At 34.9% G+C, this 25847-nt stretch overlaps 1 protein-coding gene across 1 annotated transcript in view; it reads right to left on the reverse strand.

The window, feature by feature from the left end:
* Positions 1 to 25847, reverse strand: part of DIAPH2 (diaphanous related formin 2) — an 887427-nt gene that overhangs the window by 584350 nt on the left and 277230 nt on the right. Inside the window, exons 15-18 of the mRNA XM_060292429.1 lie at positions 22369 to 22433; positions 18997 to 19101; positions 14498 to 14809; positions 12806 to 12920 (exon numbers count right to left, since the gene is read on the reverse strand). Coding sequence (XP_060148412.1) covers positions 12806 to 12920; positions 14498 to 14809; positions 18997 to 19101; positions 22369 to 22433 — 597 coding nt within the window. The remainder of the gene's footprint in view (positions 1 to 12805; positions 12921 to 14497; positions 14810 to 18996; positions 19102 to 22368; positions 22434 to 25847) is intronic.

Raw genomic sequence — 25847 nt, forward strand, 5'->3', positions numbered from 1 at the left:
CACTGGGTTCAAACTCAACTTTGCTATCTTCTACCCTTGTCACCTTTGGGCAAGTCACTTAATCTTCCTGTGACTCAGTTATTTCATCTATAGAACTGGAGATAAGAACATCATCTCATAGGTTTTCTTTCCTGAGGATTAATGAAATGATTTCATATATATAAAAAGTTCAGAAGAATGTATGGTATGTAACAACAAACACTTTTTGAATCAACTCTTCTCTGTCACTATATCCATATTCTCCCATTAGATAAACACTGAAGTTCTAGTTCATATGTATGTTCCTGGTTGTCAACTGCTGAGTGGCTAAGAAATTCAGAGTACCCTTGGTAACCAGCCAACAGAACACTCACAGACAAAACTGAATCTACCACAGTTCATGAATGAATTTGTTTTACATGTATTTATTGCAATTCTAACCATATCAATCCTGAGGTGTTTGTTGGACCCTTACCAACAATATCACTGTTGCTACAAGAGACAAAAAATGGAGATGGGGGAATTAAGACAATCTACAGAAAGAGAGTCTTACAACTTAAAATAGCACCCCAAACAGGACAAATCCATTGTAATCCTCATGACCATAAAGAAATTCAATAGTAGATACAGTTTTCTATAATGTGCACTGTAGAAGAAACTTAAGGTATGAGACAGGACCAATATGGGTTTTCCAAAGGCCAAGAGCACATTTTTCTCTCTGCTAACAAGGGTTTAAAAATTATCTTTGAAAAGTCTTTAAACAAGCCCTAGTAGATCTTGCCAAAGGACAGTTGTTTTCACAGCTTCTTTTGTTTCTTACTCCTAATCCAAAAAAACACAAATAGGCCTGAGCTAAAGATACTGAAATGCAAGAAAAAGACCATTATAAAAACATTTAATTGCCTTTACCTTCCAATTATACACCCAACAGTTCCACACATTCATTCTACTTTATTAAAGCAGATAACTGAGAGCTATCACATACATCTCATAAATACTAAATTATATATATAAAAAAAAAAGATTAGCCATTTGTAGTCACTTGTAATATTCATAAAAATCAGAGCAAACTCTTAAGACTACCACTTTATTAGATCCTAACTAAGGTCTGGTCTAAATTAATAAACTTATTTATTGGTAATAACTCCCAAGCAAATATTATGCAATACATAAACGTCAAGGTACAAATATAATCTGCCCACCAAGGAAACTGATAATGGTATTTTGAAAAAATTATTAAATTTAAGAGAATGATTGATAATAATAGCTGATAACAATAAATAATTGCCTCGATGTCTCTGAACATATGAAGAAATGTAGACTATCACTGAAACAAAGCGAAAATGATACCATAATATTAGGATAATGATGAAAAGGCTTTGTATAAGTTACTATCTCTCTCAAAAAAAGGTTAGTTAAAATATATTCAGTTATGTCCCTGAAAATAGCAAAATTAAGAATTAATTGGCTTGCCTCTTTTTTCTACAAGATTAATAATATATGGTTATATCCTTATCTGGTATCTGGTAAGGTACTAAGTTTAAAAAGCACTTTTGTAAGTCTTCAATATTAAACAATTCAAGAACCCTACAGTATGAAGCTGTTGTCAGGCACTGCTACTGCAGAAAGCAAACGCTATCAAGTTCATATCTACTATAGAAAAAGCTGTTTAAAATAGTTGACAGTTATCTTTGTCATCATATTGTTTAAATTGGTTATAACACACCAAGATCATGAGTTCAAGGCTTACTGAGTCAGTTACCTTGTTTGTGCACCATGGGCACAAACTCTACCCCTAACCTACTGTCATCATAAATGAGTATCACTGGTCATAAGAAACATTAGGCAAAAATAGGTGAAATGATCAGTTTAAAAACATTCTTACCACTGGAAATCAAAATAGTATCATGCCCTATTAATTATGGTAGTTAGCATCATCTTTTTATATGGATGACAGACAACATTAGTAAACCAAATAACAAGCAGAAAATAATATGAAAAATCTCACTGCTTTCATAGGTTATATATAAGTGAACCTAACAAACACTATGGCTAATTAGAAGTCATCTCAGGAAAGGATAAAAAATTAAATGTTTAAGGAATTTTAAATTTTAAAGGAATCCCTTAGCTAAACTATATCTCCGTTGGAAATAATTTTAAAAGGGTTAGATGTGTCCCCAAATCCTGCTTCAAATCTATGAAATTAATTTCCTATGATTTCACCTTTATATGTATTCAGTTTATGCCCTAAAATGGATTAAGAAGCTGTGTAATGCCAAATGATATTATTTATACAATGAATGTCTATAAAACTATGATACAAGGATTTTAGAACCATATTCTGATCCATCATACAGATATATTAACATTTGATAATACAATAAATTATTAAAATACTTAAATTGTCAGCATTGAGAAAACTAAAGCATGTGAAATAGAATAGAAATGCCAATAATTAACAAGAGTGTGATCTGATTGGTACTGAAAGAGCAAATAGTAAGTAAAACCTAGGAGAGGAGTGATGGCATCTTTATTATTGCTGTTAATGGAACAAAAGGTACCTAATCACACTAGCTTCTCTTTTCAAAGACAACTACAAATAGCATCACATGTCAAAGAGTAGTTACTTTTGCTGCCTTCTATTAAAAGCAATTACATGCTAGGAAACTACACTGCTCACACATTGCCAGGAGCGTGTTATCAGTCTATTCTTATCACATGAAGCCAGACACAGTCAACTCTCAGTAAGCCATTAGCATGGAGGGAACACTGATAATTCACAAGAGTTTTATCTGCCATTTGAATGCATCACATAGTTTGCTTAGGCTCCTATAAAATTAATTTAAATTAAAAATATGATCCTTAGGCCAGTGTCAACACATGACAAAGAGCATGAGGTAATGGTGCTGGGGAGGCAGGGAAACATCAGACTAATATTAGTACTGGGCCACTGGATAAACTAAAGGCACACCACACATATGTGGAGAACTTAGCCAAGAGTGGCTAGGAACTTCAATATATTGTCACTCTTTCTAGATTGGTTTTATATTGGGAGCTATGTTTTTCAACACACGTTTTTCAACACACCATATGTACATTTTGTTTGTTTGTTTAGTGGGTAAATTGATTCATTCAGTTCTGTCACTTTATGAGTATAATTTTACTGGGTCGTATTAATAGAAATACATTAATACTCTACATAGGCTAGGTAGCATTAAGTACACAAGAATAAAGTACTTAAAAGGGCAAGATCACATAAATAGTCTATCCTTGTCCTGTGGGACAGACAAGGGGATATTGAATTGAGGTTTTTGATAATAGAGCTTTAATCGGCACAATCATACTACAGAGAGATGCAGTGGTGTTGAAAAGCACAGGCTGTGGATTCAGTCTCCCTCTAATGCACCCTATCTCCATGACTTTGCCCACAGAGTAAGCAAAGCAAAGTGGTGAAGCACATGGGCTGCGGAATCATCCTGCTTGAGCTTGATTTCTACCTCCACTTTGTTCATCTGTAAAATGGCTACAATCATAGTACCTACAGCATAGGATAGATGAAAAAATTAAATGAAATAATCCACGGAAAACACTTAACAAAGAATCTGGCATATAGTAAGTGCACAACAGATATTAACATTTGTAATTGTTAAAATTGTCAGTTTTGTTGAGTCTGTGATATGTATTTATCCTCATTCTCACAAGGCTCCGATTGATGGTTTTTATATTTTACTGATCATTATTCTACTTTATAGTTGTTTAGAGACAATAAGAAACTAAGTAGTTTCCTTAGAATCAAACAACAAATCATGAAATAGACATTCACTTTAGCACACTAAACTTCTGTTTAAGTGGGCCAACCATAAATTTTAAAAATTTATTGACTAAATCAACCACAGGCCTCTATGAAAAAAACCTGGCTTTCATTTTTGAAAATTTCAACAAAAATCTGTGGTAGTACACACACACACACACACACACACACACACACACCCCTAAATGAAGTGAATTACTAAATCATAGGAACTTAAATGGCAAAATAACTTTAACAAACTACCACAGCCAGATTCAATTATGTAGATCACTGGTATCTAATGAGTTACAAGAAGGATTTTCAAAAAACAGGTTCTATTATATATATCACCGAATGAATCATTAAATACACACACACTTCTTACTATATGCCTAAATTTTGGGTTAGCACCCATACTTTATTTGCTTGGTACTATGAAACTAAGTACACATAACTGTAATTCTCTTGTGTGTTCATCAAACACACTTATACTTGCCAGAAGCTATACTACATACTGGGAAAAAACAGTAAACAAAACGGAAACACTTCTTCCTGCCTGCAAGAAGTTCAGTGTCTGATGGGGAGTCAAATGAATGAAGACAATTATAATATATTATGAAGACTGCATTCTGACAGAAGTGTCATATAAACAGAAGCTAAATGAATTGGTGAAGGTTCAGAGAGAAGTTGCAAAGCCTTGTAAGTGTCTCTGTTCCAGGAACAAAAGAGTCCAGACTGAGTATGTTTTAGGCGGAGTGAAGAGGCAAATGACCTTGAAATGCATGAGTTTAGATGTTCCCTAGGAGACAATGGGTGGTCAGTGAAATGTTCCAAGCATAGGAGTGCCATGATAATTTATACTTTAGAAAGACAATTCTGATTAGGTTGTAGAAAACTGATCACAAGGAAAGAGGACTGAAGGCAGAGAGACCACTTAGGATTCTGTTGAAGTCATCAAGAAGAGAGATGTCATAGCATTTGTAACTACTGAGAAATCAAATTGTATATATCCATATGATAGGCAGCTTCTGAAATGGTTCCCAAATGCTTCCTGCCTCCTGGTATTCATGCCCTTGAGTAAATTTCCTCCCCATGTGTGAAGCCTGGACCTAGTTAATTGCTTCCAATGATGAAATCAGGCTACCAAAGACTGTGACTTCCCTTTTGCTTCTATTCTCTATTCAATTCTTCTGGGTATGCACAATTTGATGAAGCAAACTGCCTTTTGTCAGCTGCATTACTGAGAGGCCCATGAGGCAAGGAACTGAGGGCAGCCTCTGGATAAAAGCCAGCAAAGACGAATGGCGGCCCTCAGTCCAATAGTCCTAGAGGAACGGAATGCCCTGACAACACCTCACATGCAGCCTTGTGACAGACCTTGAGACAGAGGACTCAGCTGAGCTCTGCCATGATCCCAGAAACTGTGAGAAAATAAATGTGTGTTCATTTAAGTTGCTAAATTTGGGGATAATTTGTTATATATCAATAGCTATAGGCAACTAACATTATCCACAACAATAAAATAAAAAGTTAAAATTCTTCCCAACTTCCACAAAAATGTGAAGCTGTTTTCAAGTGTAACTGTATTCCTAGGAACCTGTGTTAAAATGGAACTGATATTTTTAAGTTATAATTTTTAATTTCTTGAGTCATCTCCCGTACAGTATCTGGAGGGCACTAAATAACAAAATTTAGCTCACTCAATCAACACACCTACAAGATGTTAAACGTTGTTTTAAAATAATGATATGCTCATAGAAACAGAGATGAGTATTGTGGTTGCCAGAGGCAGGGGATAGGGGGTAGGGGAATTGGGTGAAGATGGACAAAAGGTACAAATGTCCAGTTATAAAATAAGTTTTGGTGATGTAATGTACAGCATGGTGACTATAGTGAACGATATACTGTATTGTATATTTGAAAGTTGCTAAGAGTGAATCTTAAAAGTTCCCATCACAAGGAAAAAAAGTTTCTAACTATGTGAGTTGAGGGATGTTAACTAAACTTATTGTGGTAATCATTTTGCAATATATACATATATCAAATCATTATGTGGTACACCCTAAACTTACCCAATGTTATATGTCAATTATATTGCAATAAAACTGGAAAAAATAAAAACATTAAGCAAATCAAAAACCAATGATATGAATGAAAATTATAATAATGATCCCAAAAAACATAGTTTAAAATTAGTGAAAAGAAGATAACACCAAGATATTACTGAATAACCTATTAAAAATAAAGAATTAAATTTACTCTTACCAACAAGGACTAATTGGCCGAAGAATTACTTATATATAATGCCTCAGAAAAGCTACCAGATTTGCACATCCCTAAATTAAATATATTTCTCTTAAACAAATTAGAGAAACCTCTTGCCCCTACTTCTTATATCACGTAAAATATATAGTCTGGAACTGGTATAACTGCCATCAATATACAATCAGACCAAAACACACCCCATTATAGTTTTATATAGCTGTGAGAAAAAATTCCACAGGATTTCAAATGTAAATAATTTCTATTTGCCAAAATAAAACCAATTTAGCTAGAACAATAATTCTAAATGAGAATGATCATCTGTGTGAATTGTAAGTGCTATCAACTAAACACCTGTTATTGTGCCTAATCCATACAATGTATATAAGCAAAAATTACTGAAATGGGGAGAGACAGTCTCACTAACTCATAGCTAAAAAGTGTCATATTAAAATAAAACAAGGTGTCTATAATGTTATAAAGCTAACCTAAAAGGAGCCCCATGAAAAACTGATTTCATTACTTTACGTACCCCATGTATATTAATATATACTTACCAAATGCCTAATGACATGAAGACCACATTCCTTCATTCATTATTAGAAGAGACAGACCTTAAGTCATAGCAATGCTTTACAACTGATAGATTCCATTCAAAAAATGCCTTAAAAATTTTAGTCATAAAAAAAAATAACCTTATTCCCTTCCAAATATACAACTTCCTAGCTTTGGTTTAAGTTCTAAAGAACTGTCTTCAGTGCCAGAATAATAGGATTACACATTTCACAAGATAATATATGTGAAACTATAACTTTAAAGAGGGATCAGTTGGGGCTTCCCTGGTGGCGCAGTGGTTGAGAGTCCGCCTGCCGATGCAGGGGACACGGGTTGGTGCCCCGGTCCAGGAAGATCCCACATGCCGCGGAGCGGCTGGGCCCGTGAGCCATGGCCGCTGAGCCTGCGCGTCCGGAGCCTGTGCTCCGCAATGGGAGAGGCCACAACAGTGAGAGGCCCGCGTACCACACACAAAAAAAAGGTATCAGTTAACTATGCAACAAAACGCACAAATTACTAAGGGCGTAAAAGCCGTTGTTACAACATGGGGAAGTGATTAAGAACAAACCTGGGTTCCAACCTCAGCTTTGCCACTTACTAGCTACGTAAACAAGCCATAATTCTTAATTCCCATAGCCTGTTTCCTCATCTATAAAACAATAATATAGGTTATCTAGGGCTGGTGTGAGGACTAAATGAGATATGAATTTAAAATGCTTATCACAGCTCTTGGGACATAGTAAATGCTTAATATATGTGCTATTACTGCTATTATTGTTATTATTATGATTGCTATTATTATTGTTATTAGTAGTGATGGTGTAGGTAGTAGTACAGTCACCATAGCATCACCAATATGTAAAGAAAGCTATTTTGAAGTCTACTCATTCAGAAGGCTGAAGATACACTGCCTCAATTTCTCTTTACAATTAGTGACTCTTATAATTAAGTAATGGCATGGACCTCTGGCTCATGAATTCTTTGTTTCCTCTTCCACAAGCCAACTGGAAATGAAAACATGAGTCATCATTAAGTTAAAACACTTAAAATGTTCATAATGAAAAAATCTTTGATAAGGTGATAATATATATATCCAAAGAATTTAGATATAATAAGAATGATGAAATTATATATGGTTTTTAGCTGGCTGCCTGAAAAAATTAAAGCCTTCTCGGTTTGTTCCCTTACATATTAATGCTTACACTAAGAAGCATTTATATTATGTCATTAAGATGACAAATTATTTGTTAAGACACCAGGTCTCTCAGGACACCTTAGCACCATTTATAAGGAGTGTGTGCTAAGAATGACATCTCATTATTTTCAAGTCAATTCCAAGATTTCCTATATTATAAAGACAGAGATAAATTAGATTTTAACACTTTTTTGTTTTTTTTCATTGATTTACTAAATATATAAGACTGTGTTAAGCAACCAAACAAGGGTGGGTATCTTCAAAAGCAACCAGCTGATTCTAAGACTAAGAAACATAATTTAAAATATGATCCTAGAGGAAAAGTGCTTTTACATAAATATATCTTCAGACTCAGTTCCACCATAATTTTGAAGCTAGCCCAATATTTCAAGCATTGCAAAATGATCTTTATATGCATTTGAAATATTTATAACACCTCAATTTTCTGTTATTAAAGCTAAATTACACTAAAGAAATATATTATTGAAAAAGCTAAACTTTATTAGCCTTCTATGTTTATTTCTTAAATTTCCTCCAAGTAACATTAAAACCAAAGAAACTGCTTACAACTTGTACACACACTATCTTTGTTCTTCCTGAAGCCTCTAGAGAACCCTAGAAATTCTAATTAGAATTAGCAGTTATAACCTACATATTTTATTATTTATTTCAAGTTTAGTTAATATTACCCATCATTACTTTAATTCTTATATAATATCAATAAATCTATAATTACTATAGATTTTTAAGGAAAATGACATTATTATTATAGCTTTGTTGTTCATATGTCCCCAAATATCATCAATTTGAATAATAAAACTAGAACACATATGCAAATTCCAACAGTTACATGTATGATGCACAGTCCAAAGTATCGGGTGTGTTTGGGTTTTCCGTAAGATCTTACGGACAACAAACTTTTTGGCCAACCCAATACTAAGTCTTTTCCAACTGCCTCTAATATATACACTTTTTGTCATTAATCCAGAGAGCATTTTGAGATCTAGTTTGTCATACAGCATCATTATGGCTTGTAAGAAGACCCTAAATATTATAAGCATGAGGACACAGGATTTGGGAACTAGAAGAAACTGTAGAGATTAAGAACTCACACTGATCAGGATATCGTCACATCTTGTCTAGCCTACTGGTATTGATTCACAATCAATGGTCCATCATCTACCTGTGAATTCCCATTACCTATCCTCCAAAGGCCTGCTCAATGGCTAATCATCAAATTATTGGGCCCCTAGGCTTAAAGAACAAAACCCCATTTCCTCAGTGTGAAATTCACCTCACCACCTTCACTCCAAGTCCCAGCCCAACAGGCTGTGCTTTCAACACAGCATGCACTTCACCCTCTCCATATTTTGCTAATGGTGTTCTCTGCCTAGAATGCCTTCTTTCCTTCTCCCCCTATTGAAATTTTGCTTAAATTTCAAGGCCCAGAACAAATTATACCGCCTCTGGGATCTCCATTTGCCCTAGTCAAAATTAACTGTTTCCCTTTTGTGCTCCTTTGGCTTCTTAAAAATATCTAGGCTAACATTTCATAAAAATTGACTAAGTGGAGTATACCTCTTTCTTTCTCCCTGACTAGATGAGTTCCCTGGTACAAAGACAAGACCTTATTCATTTATCTCCCTCCTATTTAGTATAAGACCTTGCACATAGTAGGTACCCAACAAATACAAATTAAATGAAATGAGAGATCCATTCTCTCCTAAGACAGAAATATTTTGGATTATTATAGGAAATTTAGAATAATTTTCTCTACAACTCCAAGAATAAGTGATTCAAATAGAAAGTATAATTTGATGGTACTTTCCCATATTAAACATTTACACATTTAAATATTATAGGTATCACAACTAGCCTATTTTAAAACTTCTTTCTATTTAGCAATCTGAAGCAACTATAAACTCCTAAGTGAAACGTTTTCTTGAAACACAGACCAGTAATGCTTCACGATGCATTTAGCGAGAAGAGAGACACGAGCTTTCCAAACCCCTTGCAGGAGGAGGAAATTCTCAGAGGTTTTGGAACACTGGGTCTAAGAGCTTTGGAAATAGGTCTTAGAAACGAGTATGTTGCTCCTTCCAGAACACAGCTGCGTGAGTGGCAAACAGCAGCAGAATAGGGAAAAAAGTGGTGCCCTGAAGCTAGGAAAGCCAGGGCAGTGTGGTTTGAGTTGCCTGGAGCCAGAGCCTCCAGCTGGTTTCTTACTGATCCTGCCACCTATTGACCAAATTATGAATCAAGGCACTGCAAGTGACAAGGAACTTCAGCTGTTAGAGTTAAGATCAATCAATACTTATCAAAACAAATGGAAGTTTGTATCATTCAAATTCGTTTTGGCTATGTTATGGAATATGCTATGATGCTTAACTGTTCCTTTAAATGTCCCTTCAGAAATAAATTTTAGTAAAAGTAATGGTACTCAGAGGTGCTCCTGACCTAATTTGGACTCAAATATTCAAAATTAGGAAAGTAGAAGAGGTAGTAGTATCACATAGAAAATTCAGAGAATCAGAGTTAAGAGGAATGGAAATGCAGAATTCTCAGTAGTGAGTACGTGAGAGCCTTTACATGACTTTGGTTTTATTTTGCTTTGATTATGTTTTAGCAGCCAGAATAAGAATGGTTTCTACTCTGACTAGCTTTGCCAAGTGCTGTTCAAAAGAGCATGGAAGTCTCTTGCTGAATTAACAGTTGTAATAAGTGTCAATAACTAAAACAAAACACACACACAGCATCATGTTAAATGAAAGGGAAAGGAGAATTGATATTTATTGAGTGCCTGCTATATCAAGTACCATGCTGGGTGCTTTAAATATATAACTTTATTTAATTCTAACACTTCTAGTTAAACATTAGTCTTTCTCATTTTATAGATGAGAAAATTCAGTTGCAGAGGTTACTAGTATCACAGCTGAAATACAAGAATGTATGACTTCATTTCCTCTGGGCTTTTCCCACTATACCACACTACCTTGAGAAACTCTCTAATGGATTTTATACTAACCTCCATGTTTCAAATTCCACTTTCTTCATTTGTAAAATAGAGTTTGGCTTAATCACTTCTAAGGTCCAGACAGACCCTGAAATTTTATGAAACCTATAATTCTTATGGGACTCAATACAAATACATCAATAAGTAAAAGAACAAATGCTCAACACGAAATGTGCAAATAACTGGAGGAAGTTGTTCACAGAAAAAGAGGTTAAAATTGCCTTTGAATAGAAGGAAAGCTACTCAACTTCACTCCTAATTTAAGGAGTAAAAATTATAACATGGATGATTTACCATTTCACCTCTGAGATAGGCAAAGTTTGTCGGGAAACAGATGTTCACATGTATTTTAGATGTAACACTATAAATGGACACAAACTCTTTGGAAGGAAATTTGGTAATATCTATCAAAATTATAAATGCAGACAGCATTTTATCCAGGAATTTCACTTCTAAAATTTATCCTACATATAGATCCTATATGCACAAACGTATATGTAGGTACACGTTTGCCGCAGCATTGCTTGAAATAGCAAAAGACTGGAAATAATCTAAATATCCATCAATAGGGGACAGGTTAAATAAATTCAGATAGGCTCATACCACAGAATTCCGTTCAATGTGTAAAAAGAACAAAGTAGATAAACATAAACTACTATGGAATAATATCCAAGTATATAAAGTGAAAACAGAAAGAAGTAAAAAACAAAAAATGATATATACACATATGCTTCTAGAGGCATAGACTATTTCTAGGAGGCAATGTGGGAAATCAGTAAGAGTGGTTTCTCTAGGGAAGAAGCTGTAAGTCTGCGATTGAAGGGATATGCTTACCACGCATCTTTTTATTACTATTATTAATACCTTGATGTGTAAGCAGGTTTTACTTTTTCAATTTAAAAAAAGTGATTATAATATATAGTAATGTCTGGAGTCCTTGAAGAATCCTTTAAATGTGAAGTCTAGTAGAGCAAATAAGGGAAGCAAAAGACTTTAATGGCAGGAATTTTCTTAAATGTCAAAACTCTTCAGAATACTCTAATCACCCCAGATTTCTGTATGTGTGTGAGCTTCAATCTACAAGGAACAACAAATATAGTACAAGTACCTCCAGTGCGCAAGATAAGCTAGAAGGGCTGAAAAGGAATAATTTTCACCTCTCTCTCTCTCTCCCTCTCTCTCTCTCTCTGAAGCTTCCAAAATTCACATTCTCACATTCTAAGGCATGTTGTGACAAATCAGACAAATGAATGGTAAAGGAGCTAATTCCAAGGGCATGGGTGTGTGGAGTATATCAATTTCTTAGTTGTAAAGACTCACTCAGGCTGAAAAAACTCCTATGCTTAAGTAAGCTATCAATTCTGTGATAATTAGTAAAATAGTAATGTTAAAATGAAATACCAAAAATTCACAAACCACAATGATTAATTATGAGATTGAGAAGTTACCTATATAGTACCAAAATTATGTGTGAAATTCATAAGTGGTTAAGGATCTAATCATAAAGAAGGCACTCAATTATCAAATCTGTAAAATATACTTATTAGGTACCAGATTTTGATATTATTCCAGACAATCTGCTTATAGAAAAAAACTATCAAATTTCCAAAAAAAACCAAATGGATTACTACAAATGTAAGACTACATAAGCACGATGGCACCAAATTTACTCAAATTACATTATTTTCTCTTACATGGTGAATCAACAGATTCATCCCCTCTGCTTCTCAGTAAAAATGACAACTTTACAATAGAGGAGTATAAGTTACATATTAAACAATAAAAATAAAACCCATATTTTCAGGTGAATAATAACATTTATGCAAAATAAATTTAATAGGAAAAAAGCTATCCTTCTTTTGCTGCTAGGTAAAATACAGTTAATATGTCAATCTAATTATGTTTGACTCTGCCCAAAAAATTATACATGTACATATTACTAGATTTTTTTAGCAAAGTACTGAATTCAATATATCAGAACAAGAACTCTATATTAAAAAATAAAATATACCTTTTATCTGGGTAGCGAAATTCAGTGCCAATTTTGCAAAGAGATCTGGATTTTCAAACTTCTCCTCCTTAACTTTCAACCAGAAACAGTTCTCAGACAATTCTTTGGGTTCAATCTGAAACAAAAATAACAAAGATAAGTTTTTAAATTATTACTTCGTATTTAATTTTTCAAAGAATTCACTTTCACCAGGGTTGAATGATATTATTACCTTCATTCATCTACCTACTAAATCAATTTTAGGATCTATCAAAACAACACTTCTTAAGTAAACATTCATTGGGAAAGTCACAGACTTCTACTAGTTTACAGAAAAATACACAACAGCAGGCTATGTAGCAAATTACATTTTAAAAAATCTTCTACTGGAAGGAATCTTAAAAATAATTTAGTAAATCCCTCCCCCCAACTTACATACCTTCTTCTTGCTCCTGGATTTTTAACAATGGGGAAACTGAGATTCAGAAAAGTAAATTCCCCATGGTTACAGAAAATAACCATAATAGCTGACACTTACATACCTCCTAAAATGTGTCAGGTACTCTTTTAAGTGATTTCACACATTAACTCATCTCATCTAATCCTCACAATAATCCTTTGAAGTAGGACCTGTTATCATCTCCATGTTAAAGATGAGGAAACCAAGCCCCAGGAAGTCTGAGTGGCTGCCCAAGCTAGTAAATGGCGAAGATGGCTTTCACACCCAGGCAGTGTAGCTCCACAGAATTGTGCTCTCAGCCACTACACTGAAACCCAATATTAGAACTGTGCATTTTCCAGTACATATCATGATGCTTTGTGATATGTAAGTGCCATTACACTATATGCTTAATTGCTAAATTAACATATCATTACATTTACACACACAGATAACTGGGCCAGCAGCTTCTAGGTCCTATAGTTTGGTCGATTGTGCCTAACAAAAAATAACTACATTCCAAAAACATTTATACCTCATTTACTCTTATGAGCAAAGCATAAGTATATGCTTAATTTAAAAAATGATTTAACCATTATTCTGGTCAAACCAATTTAATATGTAGATACTATCAGATATCACTGTAACTATGTTCTTGGAATAGACATTTCCCCAAATGGTGGCCTGGGTAATTGTATTTTCATTAGATTAGTTCCCAGTGAATGCGGACTGTGTCAATCTTGATAATAAGCTTTTTATAAGACATGTTATTTGATAACAATAAAGCAAAATAACATTCAAAGAAAAATCTTTCACACATCATATAAAAAAAGTTTATGTCTCTACTGAATACTGTCAGCGATTCCACACTATCTGAAAGTTTAAAACTAAAAAAAAAACTAATAATTTTCTAAGAAAAAAATAACTAAGATAAAAAGGCCCATTAATACAAAGATTATATTTAAGAATGTTATAGCAATTAAAGTTAACATTGGTAAAAGAATCAAAATTATTTTTCATATACTATTCTCTAAAACCACTTTCACTTTGATTTTCCTTTTGTCTTCTATGTTAATTTCAAGTTGTCTGTGGAGTTTCCAATTCTCCAGCTATGAAAGATGAACATAAGACGGTGAACTCACAAGCAAAAGCAAAAGAATCAGTGGTCATGTTCTCAATTATTATATCATCCGTATAAGTAGCAATACCGTCATTCACACATTAATGAGCAACTATGACTAGACAAAGCCATAAAGCTATAGTCATAGTATTACCTTTGACCAATTGATCCTCTTCATGGACACCTCAGGTTTATATATTTTTTTGTGCTTCATTCCATATGGCAGATCAAGTGCTCCCGGAGGAGGAGGAACTCCTCCAAGGGGAGGTGGTGGAGGAGGTCCCCCAAACAAAGGCAGTGGTGATGCTATTCCATGTACCCCAGGTAAAGGAGGTGGAGGAGGAGGGGGACCTCCTCTGGGTAGAGGTGGCGCTGGTGGAGGTGGGGGCGGGGGTGGCCCAGCACCTGGCAATGGAGGAGGTAGAGGAGGGCCTGGAATTCCTGATGAACCTGAGAGTCCATGTCCCTGAAATATAAAATAACCCAATGCTTATTTAAATGCTTACAGTAAAGTATAGTAGCAAAGAAAACTTATCAGTAGACATTTGTGGTTGGGTTGTTTAAGAATTTATTTAATTTAGCAACATCTAAGGGCTTAAGAATACATGAAAAAGACTTGCATAGATTTTTGATAAGCATTCTAAACCCTGGATAAGGAGTAACTCTGCTCATATACTAAGGCTAGGAAAGTTGGCATGCTCAAAGATTTTGTGAAACACTCCTCCAAAATAATGAAAACTTACCTTTCATTATAAGTATATGCAAAGAAGAAGTACTGTATATGGCTTGGGCCTGTTAAGACTAGTTGGTATGAATACGGGATGATTAATACAAAATAACTGATTTAACTTCCTTGGGGCCGATTAGCTTTACACAAAGAGGCTGTCTCATAGCACCAGTAACTTAGCTATCTTCTAATACCAAGAATTAATGCTAAGTAACATCCATTGCATAATAATACAGGTTTATCAATGTTTTTACATCTATTATTTCTTTTCATCCTTATTATAACCCTATAATGTAGGTTGGGTATTTTTATCTCACCACTTATAGATGAGGAAGCTGTAACTGCAAAGAGGTTCAATGACTAACCAAAGGTTGCACAGTCTGAAATATGATTAAGATTTACATGTGGTTCTTCTCATATCTAAGGCAGTCCTCTTTCCACTACAACAGACTAGCTCCTAACGAATGGGTGTCAGTTGCCTTGAGTGGAATTAATTACAGCTTGCAGTATGAGCAGATTATAACTTATTTCTCCCATCAGAAAAGAACTTCAAGCTCATTCTCTAATAATGATGGATGACAGCTGACGGAGATCACTACATTCCATATTGTCCACTTTTTGATTATTAATCTGGACCTGTTACTTTAAACCATTACTGATGACAACGGTTTACTTTCCAAAATGAAAATGAATATAAAAGTGAGTTTGTTAATTATAAACACTCCTAAGGAATGTCCTACAAATGAACATGCATCTTCTGTAATTGAGATACAACATTAGACTAACTGAATGAAAAGTTTAAAACTATTAACATGTCTTGGTATAGTGTTATTTTTATTTGGGGAGAAACTCTTCTAATCTTTACTAATAAGAATTTCCTCCACAGACTACTTAATTGAACTAAACAAACTTAGAATTATCATTACATAATAAATAAGTGGAAGCTTATTTTTGAAACAATCAACTTAAAGGACTGACCCATTTATAAGAATGTTAAAGATTAACAATCACAGGTAAACAGCATCACAGAAATGTTTCTCCTAATATTCAGTGCACACTGTCCACAAATATTTTATTCACACATATGAATGTTTATGTGTGTATATACATATATACAACTAAAGTGTTTATACACTTAAATGACAATCCTCTCCTGGAATGCAATCCCCTCCTGAGATTAGGAAGAAGGATAGAATTAAAATATGCAAATTCTTTCTATTTTATTTTTAATGCAGCAAAACTATAGAAAACAGTCTGATTTTTCCAATCTTGATGGAGATAGCAAAGAAATTCTGAGGAAAATTAAAATAATTTTTCTGAAAAGTTCAGTCAATTAGTAATTTACCCTATAAATTTTGTATATAAATGGATTTGTTTAATAATTTGAAAGGTAAAATGTGTATCCCATATTTTGTATTAATTGACAGCAAAATGAAAGTAATACTTGTTTGTAAACATAAAATTTTGCCACTATGAGATCATGTTTATGATATAAAACTTGTGTAACCACAAAAATGCTATTACTTTAAAATAGGACTTTTTACTCAAGTTAAATAGATATTTTACAAATTGAATAAAAGTCTCAAATGCCACCAGCCTTAAAATCAAATCATATCAGCCCTTTTCTTCCCTTCTATGAACAATTAGGAATGGAACAATTAAATGAGACCACAATAGAGTATTGAGAATTGAATACAGCAAATGGACCATTTACTATTTGACACAATTTGGGGTGCACTAGAAAGTACTGTGTGACTCTGCACTTTTCCAGATCCATTGATAATAAATAAGCAACTACACAATTAAATGGTAAGGCCCTGTGCTAGGTGCAGTAGGAACTTTAATAAGAGTAAGCACAGGAAGTAAAGACATTGTCCTCAAAGTGTTTATGCTGCAGGGGAAGGGATAAAGCAGGCACACAACCAAATATGATAGGAGTGGTCTACAAAAGTGATATAAAAGTTCAAAGAAATTCCCAGAGTTTTGGGTGACGCTTTCCAAAGGATGTTATACTGAGCTGATCCTTAAAGGAGATGTTTCATTGGCACAGAGGAGCAAGGGAGGGCATTTCTGAGAGAGAATAACCTAAGTCAGCATTTCTCAACTAAGTTCCATGAACAAACTCTTCTGCAGGAGATGTTAATAGGTGGTCTGAAATAAAGGGTTCTGTGGCTAAATGAGTTTGAGAAAGCTATAGGAAAAAGAGTTCGACAGGTTTCTTTAAGGTAGGCCATCTCAGACCCTTTAGTATGCTAATGAAAATGATGAATCTCCAAGAGGAGAATTTCAAGCATACCAAATTTATTGGACTATGGAATGCTTTCCTCATGAAAAACCTATTAGCACCTCTGTAACTAATGTCTGGGAAATGCTGACCGAAGGAAAAGTGTGGAGACAGTAAATTCTACATGTGAAGGGAGGAGGAAAGGTGACTTAGCTGCAACAGAGGCTGGAGTTAGGGGAGCAGAGACGAGGCTGCAAAGGGGAGATAAGGGAGCCCCAGATAGAAGGCCTTCAAATTCCCGGTAAGGAGATTTTTTCTTCAATCCTGAATGCAACAGGCAACCATTGAACATATTAAAGCCTGGAGTGACAATAATCAGGGCAGTGTTTTAAGAAGATTAATTTGCAACTGACATAAAGCATGAATCTGAAGAGGAAGAGACTATAGGCATGGCAGAAAGTTCGGAAACTATTGTAATATTCCAGGCAGGATGGAATGAGAGAGTGGCCCTGGGGGGTTCAGGGTTTTGATGCAAAGTGAGAAAAAGAGAAAGAACTGACATAATACAGTGACCAACTTAATAATCTGTCATGAGGCAGGGCGGGGAAAAGGCCAGGACAACTCCAGCTTCACAATAAAAAAAAAAAAATTGGTGGTAAAATTTAAACAAATAAGAATGGAGACCAAGCTGGTTTGAGGACAGAGAAGTGACCACAAATAATAGGTTTGATTTCAACATGCAGCAGGACTTGCCCATGCGGAGATCTAATCAAGAGCTGGAAATAGACGACAAACCCAGGGGACTTGACACCTACTAAAAGGTGATATTTGAATTTATGATATTGGATGGGATATTAGTGCAAGGACATACAGAGAAAAAAGAGCAGAGGACAGAACACTGGGGAATGTCATCATTTGGAGGATGAAAACAAAGAGAAACTGAGTTCTGAGATATGTAGAAAACGAAGTCAGATGACACAAAAAAGAGAGATTGAGTGAAAAGAAATTATCAGATATTACAGATAAGTGAAAGAGGCTAAGGGTAGGAAAAGGCCACTGCATTGGGTAATGTGGAGTTCACTGTTGACTTCTGAAGTCACTTTTCAGTAGGTTGACAGAAACAGACCTAGTCAATCAACAAACACCCTACTGGGCATCTATGAGGCTAAGAACTAATCTTATGTTTCTTTATATTCATTTAAAAAATATGTTGTGTTGAGAGTATGTAATCAGCTCTAAAATTCAGACACCATAATTAAGATTTTAAGTGTATATGGGGGGTTTTCATCATAGGGAATGTAGGTGGAAATATAAAGTTTACAGATTTTGAAATTATGGTAGTCGAGATATAAAGAGATCTCAAAAAGCTTTAATGAACATTTCCACATTTCTTTTGAAAGAAAATACTATGCATCTAATTTTTCAAATCATTATGAAAATTTCATCTCAAGAAAGAGTTTTGCTTGTGTAATACATTCCATTAAAAATATTCAGGGCACTTTATGCAATGAATGCCATATTTTTATCCAAACATTAAAATGATTTATTGTCCTGGAAAATCAAATCTGTAGTTATTTCAAGTAAAATGGGAAACTACCAGAAAGTCTGCTTCTGGTCACATTTTTTCCTTCACCTAACAAGATAGTTTTCTACCTTCGAACTCAATGTGACATGACACAAAGTCTGTATCTTGTTTTATTACCTGGGTTCGAAGTTGCTGGATTTCTGTTTCAAGCTCTTTGATTTTTTCTTCTCTTTTTTGAAGCTCAGCTTGAGCTTCCTGTCGAGCTGTGAATTCTTCATCGAACTGCAATGATCACCACCATAAATGTACACTTAATAATACAGTTTTGAGAAAGCTTTAAACAACAATATGCATTAAATAAGTGGAGTGTATTTTGCTCCTTAAATTTCCCAGGCCACTCAGAAAATCAGAGCTCTTGATTATTTTATGGCAATTGAGCACCTCCGTGGGGATGGGGTGGTAGTAAAGAAGAACTATGTCCCCAGCCCAAGGTAAAAAAACCATTTTCACTTCTAAAAAAACATACTAAACAAAATTTTAAAAGGGTGGACTAAGGCTCTCTTCATATATAATGGACATTTTTGTGTTTTGTTATTGAAAGTTAGGTTTTAGAATTAATCATGTTTTTTTTAATGTTTCATCCCATACTTTTAAGTTTATTTAATTAGAAAATGAAACCTAAAAATTAGGAATCAAGCAGTTCAACTCTTTAAAATTATATTTAATCTTGAAAAGAGACTGTACTTTTAGAACGCTCAAACGGACATACATTAATACAAATCAGACTATTTTTATTATAATCTTAATTGTCTAGCATTCAAAAAGTGATGCTCCACAAAATCTGACAGTAGAATGATATATGCTCTAATGGCATTCTCATTCAGCTGGTTAACCAAAACACTTGTATAAAATGTCATAAGAGGGAAAATGAGAGGTTAAATTACAGTGTGCTAAGCCAAAGAGACCATCAGAATGGTGACTATCCATTTACTGCATCCTGCCCAGCACTTACCTCAGTCAGGTGAATACCGCTCATGTCCAGCTATAGAACATTTGCCCTTTATTGTCACTGTCACTTCAAGTTATTTTAGAAGTCTATACATTATTCCAACAATGTTATTTATGTTTTTAAAAGTGATATATCTTACTGCCAAAAACTACCTTTAGAGTTTGTGGAACAAGGAAAAAGTGTGTTTACTGTTAATAAATATTCCTCCTCATAGTAGACTTGACCTTTGGAAATTATAAAATGCCATTCAGATCCAGTCTGAAGAAAGAGTGGGTAAGCAAAGTGGATAACAGTGTTTGAGTCAAACCTGCAATACTACTTAATTAATTCTTTTATTCATCTCTACTTGAGTCCTGGGAAAATGTCCCACAGAGGATGGTCCAAATCGTTTCTAATATTTACATTTCAAACTTACCCTAATCCTTCAGTATCAGCAAATGACCTTGTTTCCTAGGTCACTGAGAAGATGGAGCTTTTTTGACTTCACTAGTATCCATGTTAAGATTGATCTGATTCTGCGACTTCCCTGGTGGCGCAGTGGTTAAGATCCTGTGCTCCCAATGCAGGGGGCCTGGATTCGATCCCTGGTCAGGTAACTAGATTCCACATGCATGTCGCAACTAAGAGTCACATGCCACAACCAAGGAGCCCATGAGCCACAATTAAGGAGCCTGCCTGCCGCAACAAAAATCTATTCTAGTAACTGCCACAACTAAGGAGCCCACCTACCACAACTAAGACCCAGAGCAACCAAATAAATAAATAAATATTTTTTAAAAATTGATCTGATTCTATACTCCCAGCCTCCTTGCCAGTGTTATCTTCTCCTGTGTGCTTCTCAAGCATGCTGTCCACACAAGCACACTACAATTTTGCTCTACAAATGGTTTATTAGTACACTTGCGGAGAGGCACACAAGGCTTCTGCTTGTAATTTAAAATGATCTTAATCTGTAAACCCATAGAGTAGGAATCAGAGAAGCCTGAGATATGTGAGCTGGAAGACTTCTTACAAGTCCACTAACCTTATTCTCTCCTTTTAAGGATGAAAAAATTAAGATCCAAGGAGAGTAAGTGGCTAAAATCACAGCTAATTAGCAGAAACACTGAGATCAGATCTTACAACTACCGCTTCTCATTCTAGCTGTCTCCCTTCATTTTTCTTTTTTTTCATTTTTTTTTTTTACTACTTAATACTGCCTCTTAGAATCACCCAGAATAAGAGAAGGTACGCAGATACCCACTAGGAGACCATACATGTTTTCATTCTAAATGTTGGTGAGGAGAATAAAGCATCAAACACTGAAACTTCTTTTTTATTATTTCAGGACTCCTTTTCCAATAATAGATGCTTACAGAAATTTTTACCAGATAGATCATCACAATTTGCTCCAGTCTTGTGGTATCTAATCATAGTGCCAGAGAAAAAGAGATCCTAAGATTTTCAAAGGGAATTTTAAATGTGCTATTTAAAACAAGAACATTAGAAATATAAAGGTCTACTAATTGAAGTGTACAGTTTCTTTCACCAATAAAAATGACGGCTTCACACAAACATTTTGTGCTCAAGCTCTTAAAATCTATTCTAGTAACTGAAAGAGCAAAAACATTTCTTCAGATGCCCTGAAGTAACTTCAGTAATACTCTATAATTTCTAGAGTGATAGCAAAAGTGATTATCTAATCTCCAAGGTAAGTCATAACTTTGAAGAGACAGCAATATGTAAGCACTTTACCTTGCTGCCAAAAGACTCAAAACTGTAGAGCTTTTAGACTTGGGCTTCAATCCTTCTCCTTCCACCAAGAGGAGAGAAATACTATACTAATGCTTTATAGGGTCTAAAACCAAACAATGCAACTTCCGGTAGAAGCTCATAAAATTGTAGCTATGCTTTCATGAAATAAGGAAAAGACCATCTGAGATCTAAACAAAATTCAGATATTCATAAAGGTGGCATTTACATAAAGCATTACACAAAGAAAGGGGAACCTCAAATTCCACCAAGACTACATACATGGAGTAGCAGCATCACTTTAAAAATGGTAATTACAAAATTCAAAGAAGATAAGTCTAAGCAGAGAGAGACAAAGAGAAAGAAAATATTGTATCATTCTGTTTCTATCAATAGCACTGATTTAAAGAACATAACAGATAAGACTAGCTAAACATCTCCACAGTTCTCCAAGGAGCTAACTACTGTTAAGTGACAGCTGCAGGAGAGCAATGGGGGAATGTGTTTTGGTTGACCATTTCAAACTATATGCTTCCAGCAAACTAATTTTATTTCATTTATCACTTTAGTAGAATATGGTTAGTGTTTTTCTTCCATAATGGATTAAAGGTGATGAGCAGGGAACAGTAGCAACCTTATCTTATTGGGAAAGAGATCAATATTCTGTGGTGGTGTCTGAATCCAGAAACATAAAGAACTATATAACTAAAACAACATTTATAAGACCTCGCACAAGGAAACAAGGTAGAATATGTATTGTGATTACATTTTACATTTCATAATTACGGCTAATATTTGATAAGTCTTACCTTCTTTGAAAATTCTGCTGCTTTTTGTTCACTTTCTTCAACTTTTGCCTTGTTCACACAAGAATCTATTAAGATTGATGAAAAATGATTAGAAATTATTGCATTGGATCACTAGGCAAATGACGGCTACCAGCCTATAATTCTACTATGTAAACTATCATTTTTATGTCAATTGCTGTTAGAGGGAAATTGACCTATACTGCATGTAAAACATAAACTACCAGGTTTCTTTTGTATACTAACTGAATTCAATGATGGTATCGTTGAGGCACAAAACCAAGCATCCAAGAATATATTTGACTCAATCATCATCATTTTAAAGGTATTCCATTATTTACCAACTTTAACAATTATAAAACTCTTTAAAATGTTTTTGTAGTTTATTATGGGAGAAGAACTGCCAAAGAATCTATGCTATGCTTAAGATTATTAAAGATCTGGGACTTCCCTGGTGGTCCAGTGGTAAAGAATCCGCCTTACAAAGCAGGGGACTCGGGTCCAATCCCTCATCAGGGAACTAAGATCCCACATGCTGCAGGGCAACTAAGCCCGCGCACCACAACTACTGAGCTCCTGTGCCTCAGCTAGAGCCCGCGTGCTGCAAACGACAGAGCCTACGTGCTCTAGAACCCGTGCGCCACAACTAAAGAGCCAACGCACCTTGGAGTCTGCACACCACAACGAGAGAAAAGAAAACCTGCACGCCACAACTCGAGAGAAGCCCACGTGATGCAGCGAAGAGCCCGCGCCACAACGAAGAGCTTGTGCCACAACAAAAGATCCCACATGCCTCAACGAAGATCCCGCATGCCACAACAAAGACCCGATGCAGCCAAAAATTTTAAAAAATAAAATAATTTTAAAAAAAAAATCAACAAGCTCATCCTAAAATATCATATTAAAAAAAAGATTGTTAAGGGTCAAAATGGCCCTTAAAATAAGGCTACAGGGGAAGATACAATAACATTCAATAATTCAGGCTTCCTAAAGAAAGATTTCACTTGAACAACTTCTGAACAGGGGCAGAATATAGTATTATGTAAATAAGAAAACAAACATCAAACTTCTCAGGTCTAATCAAACACTCCAAAATATAAATAAGGGAAGAACCTCTTTGGGGAAATATTCTCAATACTGTATACACAGTTTATTCTGTATACCTATACCTAGCCATCCTATACCTATTTATTTACCTAAAAGAAATGAAAGCATATGTTTATAACCAGAATTGTATGTGAATGCTCATAGCAGCTTTATTTATAATAGCTAAAACCAAGAAATAATCCAAATGTCCATCAACAAGTAAATGTATAAACAGGTTGTGCTACATCGATATACCGTAAAAGTACTCAGTTATGAAAACAAATGATACATGCCACTACCACAACACAAATGAACCTCAAAATAATTATGCTGAATGAAAAAAGCCAGCAAAGAAAGGACATGCTGTATGTTTCCATCTACATAAAATTTTAGAAAATAAAACTAGTCTATACCAAGAGAAGATCAGTGATTGTCTCACGATGGGGAGAAGGGGGAAGCATAGGAAGAAGACTACAAATGCAGAAATTTTAGGGGGTGACAGAGATGCTTATTATCTTTTATTTTAATTTTATTTATTTTCTTATACAGCAGGTGCTTATCAGTTATCCATTTTATACATATTAGTGTATACATGTCAATCCCAATCTCCCAATTCAGAACACCAACACCTCCCCCCGCAAACTTTCCCCAGCTGGTGTCCATACATTTGTCCTCTACATCTGTGTCTCAATTTCTGCCCTGCAAACCAGTTTGTCTGTACCATTTTTCTAGGTTCCACATATATGCGTTAATATACGATATTTGTTTTTCTCTTTCTGACTTACTTCACTCTGTATGACAGTCTCTAGATCCATCCACGTCTCTACAAATGAGCCAATTTCATTCCTTTTTATGGCCAAGTAATATTTCATTGTATATATACATAGACCACATTTCTTTAACCTTTCGTCTGTCAATGGGCATTTAGGTTGCTTCCATGACCTGGTTATTGTAAATAGGGCTTCAGCGAACATTGCAGTGCATGTGTATTTTTGAATAATGGTTTTCTCTGGGTATATGCCCAGTAGTGGCATCGCCGGGTCATATGGTAATTCTATTTGTAGTTTTTTAAGGAACCTCCATACTGTTCTCCATAGTGGCTGTATCAATTTACATTCCCACCAACACTGCAAGAGGGTTCCCTTTTCTCCACACCCTCTCCAGCATTTGTTGTTTGTACATTTTCTGATGATGCCCATTCTAACTAGTGTGAGGTGACACCTCATTGTAGTTTTGATTTGCATTTCTCTAATAGTTAGTGATGTTGAGCAGCTTTTCATGTGGTTCTTGGCCATCTGTACGCCTCCTTTGGAGAAATGAGTATTTAAGTCTTCTGCCCATTTTTTGATTGCCTGTTTGTTTTTTTTAATATTGAGCTGCATGAACTGTATATATATCTTGGAGATTACTCCGATGTCCACTGATTTGTTTGCAAATATTTTCTCGCATTCTGAGGGTTGACTTTTCATCTTGTCTGTAGTTTCTATTGCTTTGCAAAAGATTTTAAGTTTCATTAGGTCCCATTTGTTTATTTTTGTTTTTATTTCCATTACTCTAGGAGGTGGATCAAAAAAGATCTTGCTGTGATTTATCTCAAAGAGTGTTCTGCCTATGTTTTCCTCTAAGAGTTTGATAGTGTCTGGCTTTACATTTAGGTATTTAATCCATTTTAAGTGTATTTTTGTGTATGGTGTTATGGAGTGTTCTAATTTCATTGTTTTACATGTAGCTGTCCAGTTTTCCCAGCACCACTTACTGAAGAGACTGTGTTTTCTCCATTGTGTATCCTTGCCTCCTTTGTCATAGATCAGTAGACCATAGGTGCGTGGGTTTTTCTCTGGGCTTTATATCCTGTTCCATTGATCTACATTAGTGTTTTTGTGCCAGTACCATAATCTCTTGATTACTGTAGCTTTGTAGTATAGTCAGTCTGAAGTCAGGGAGTCTGATTCCTCCAGCTCCGTTATTTTCCCTCAACACTGCTTTGGCTATTCGGGGTCCTTTGTGTCTCCATACAAATTTTAAGATTTTTTCTTCTAGTTCTGTAAAAAATGCCATTGGTAATTTGATAGGGATTGCACTGACTCTGTACATTGCTTTGCGTAGTACAGTCATTTTCACAATATTGATTCTTCTAATCCAAGAACATGGTATATCTCTCCATCTGTTGATATCATTTTAATATCCTTCATCAGTGCCTTATAGTTTTCTGCATACAGGTCTTTTGTCTCCCTAAGTAGGTTTATTCCTAGGTATTTTATTCTTTTTGTTGCAATGGGAAATGGGAGTGTATCCTTAAATTCTCTTTCAGATTTTTCATCATTAGTGTATAGGAATGCAAGACATCTCTGTGCATTAATTTTGTATCCTGCAACTTTACCAAATTCATTGATTAG

The sequence above is a fragment of the Globicephala melas genome, chromosome X (assembly GCF_963455315.2).
Source record: "Globicephala melas chromosome X, mGloMel1.2, whole genome shotgun sequence".
NCBI classification, from domain to species: Eukaryota; Metazoa; Chordata; class Mammalia; order Artiodactyla; family Delphinidae; genus Globicephala; species Globicephala melas.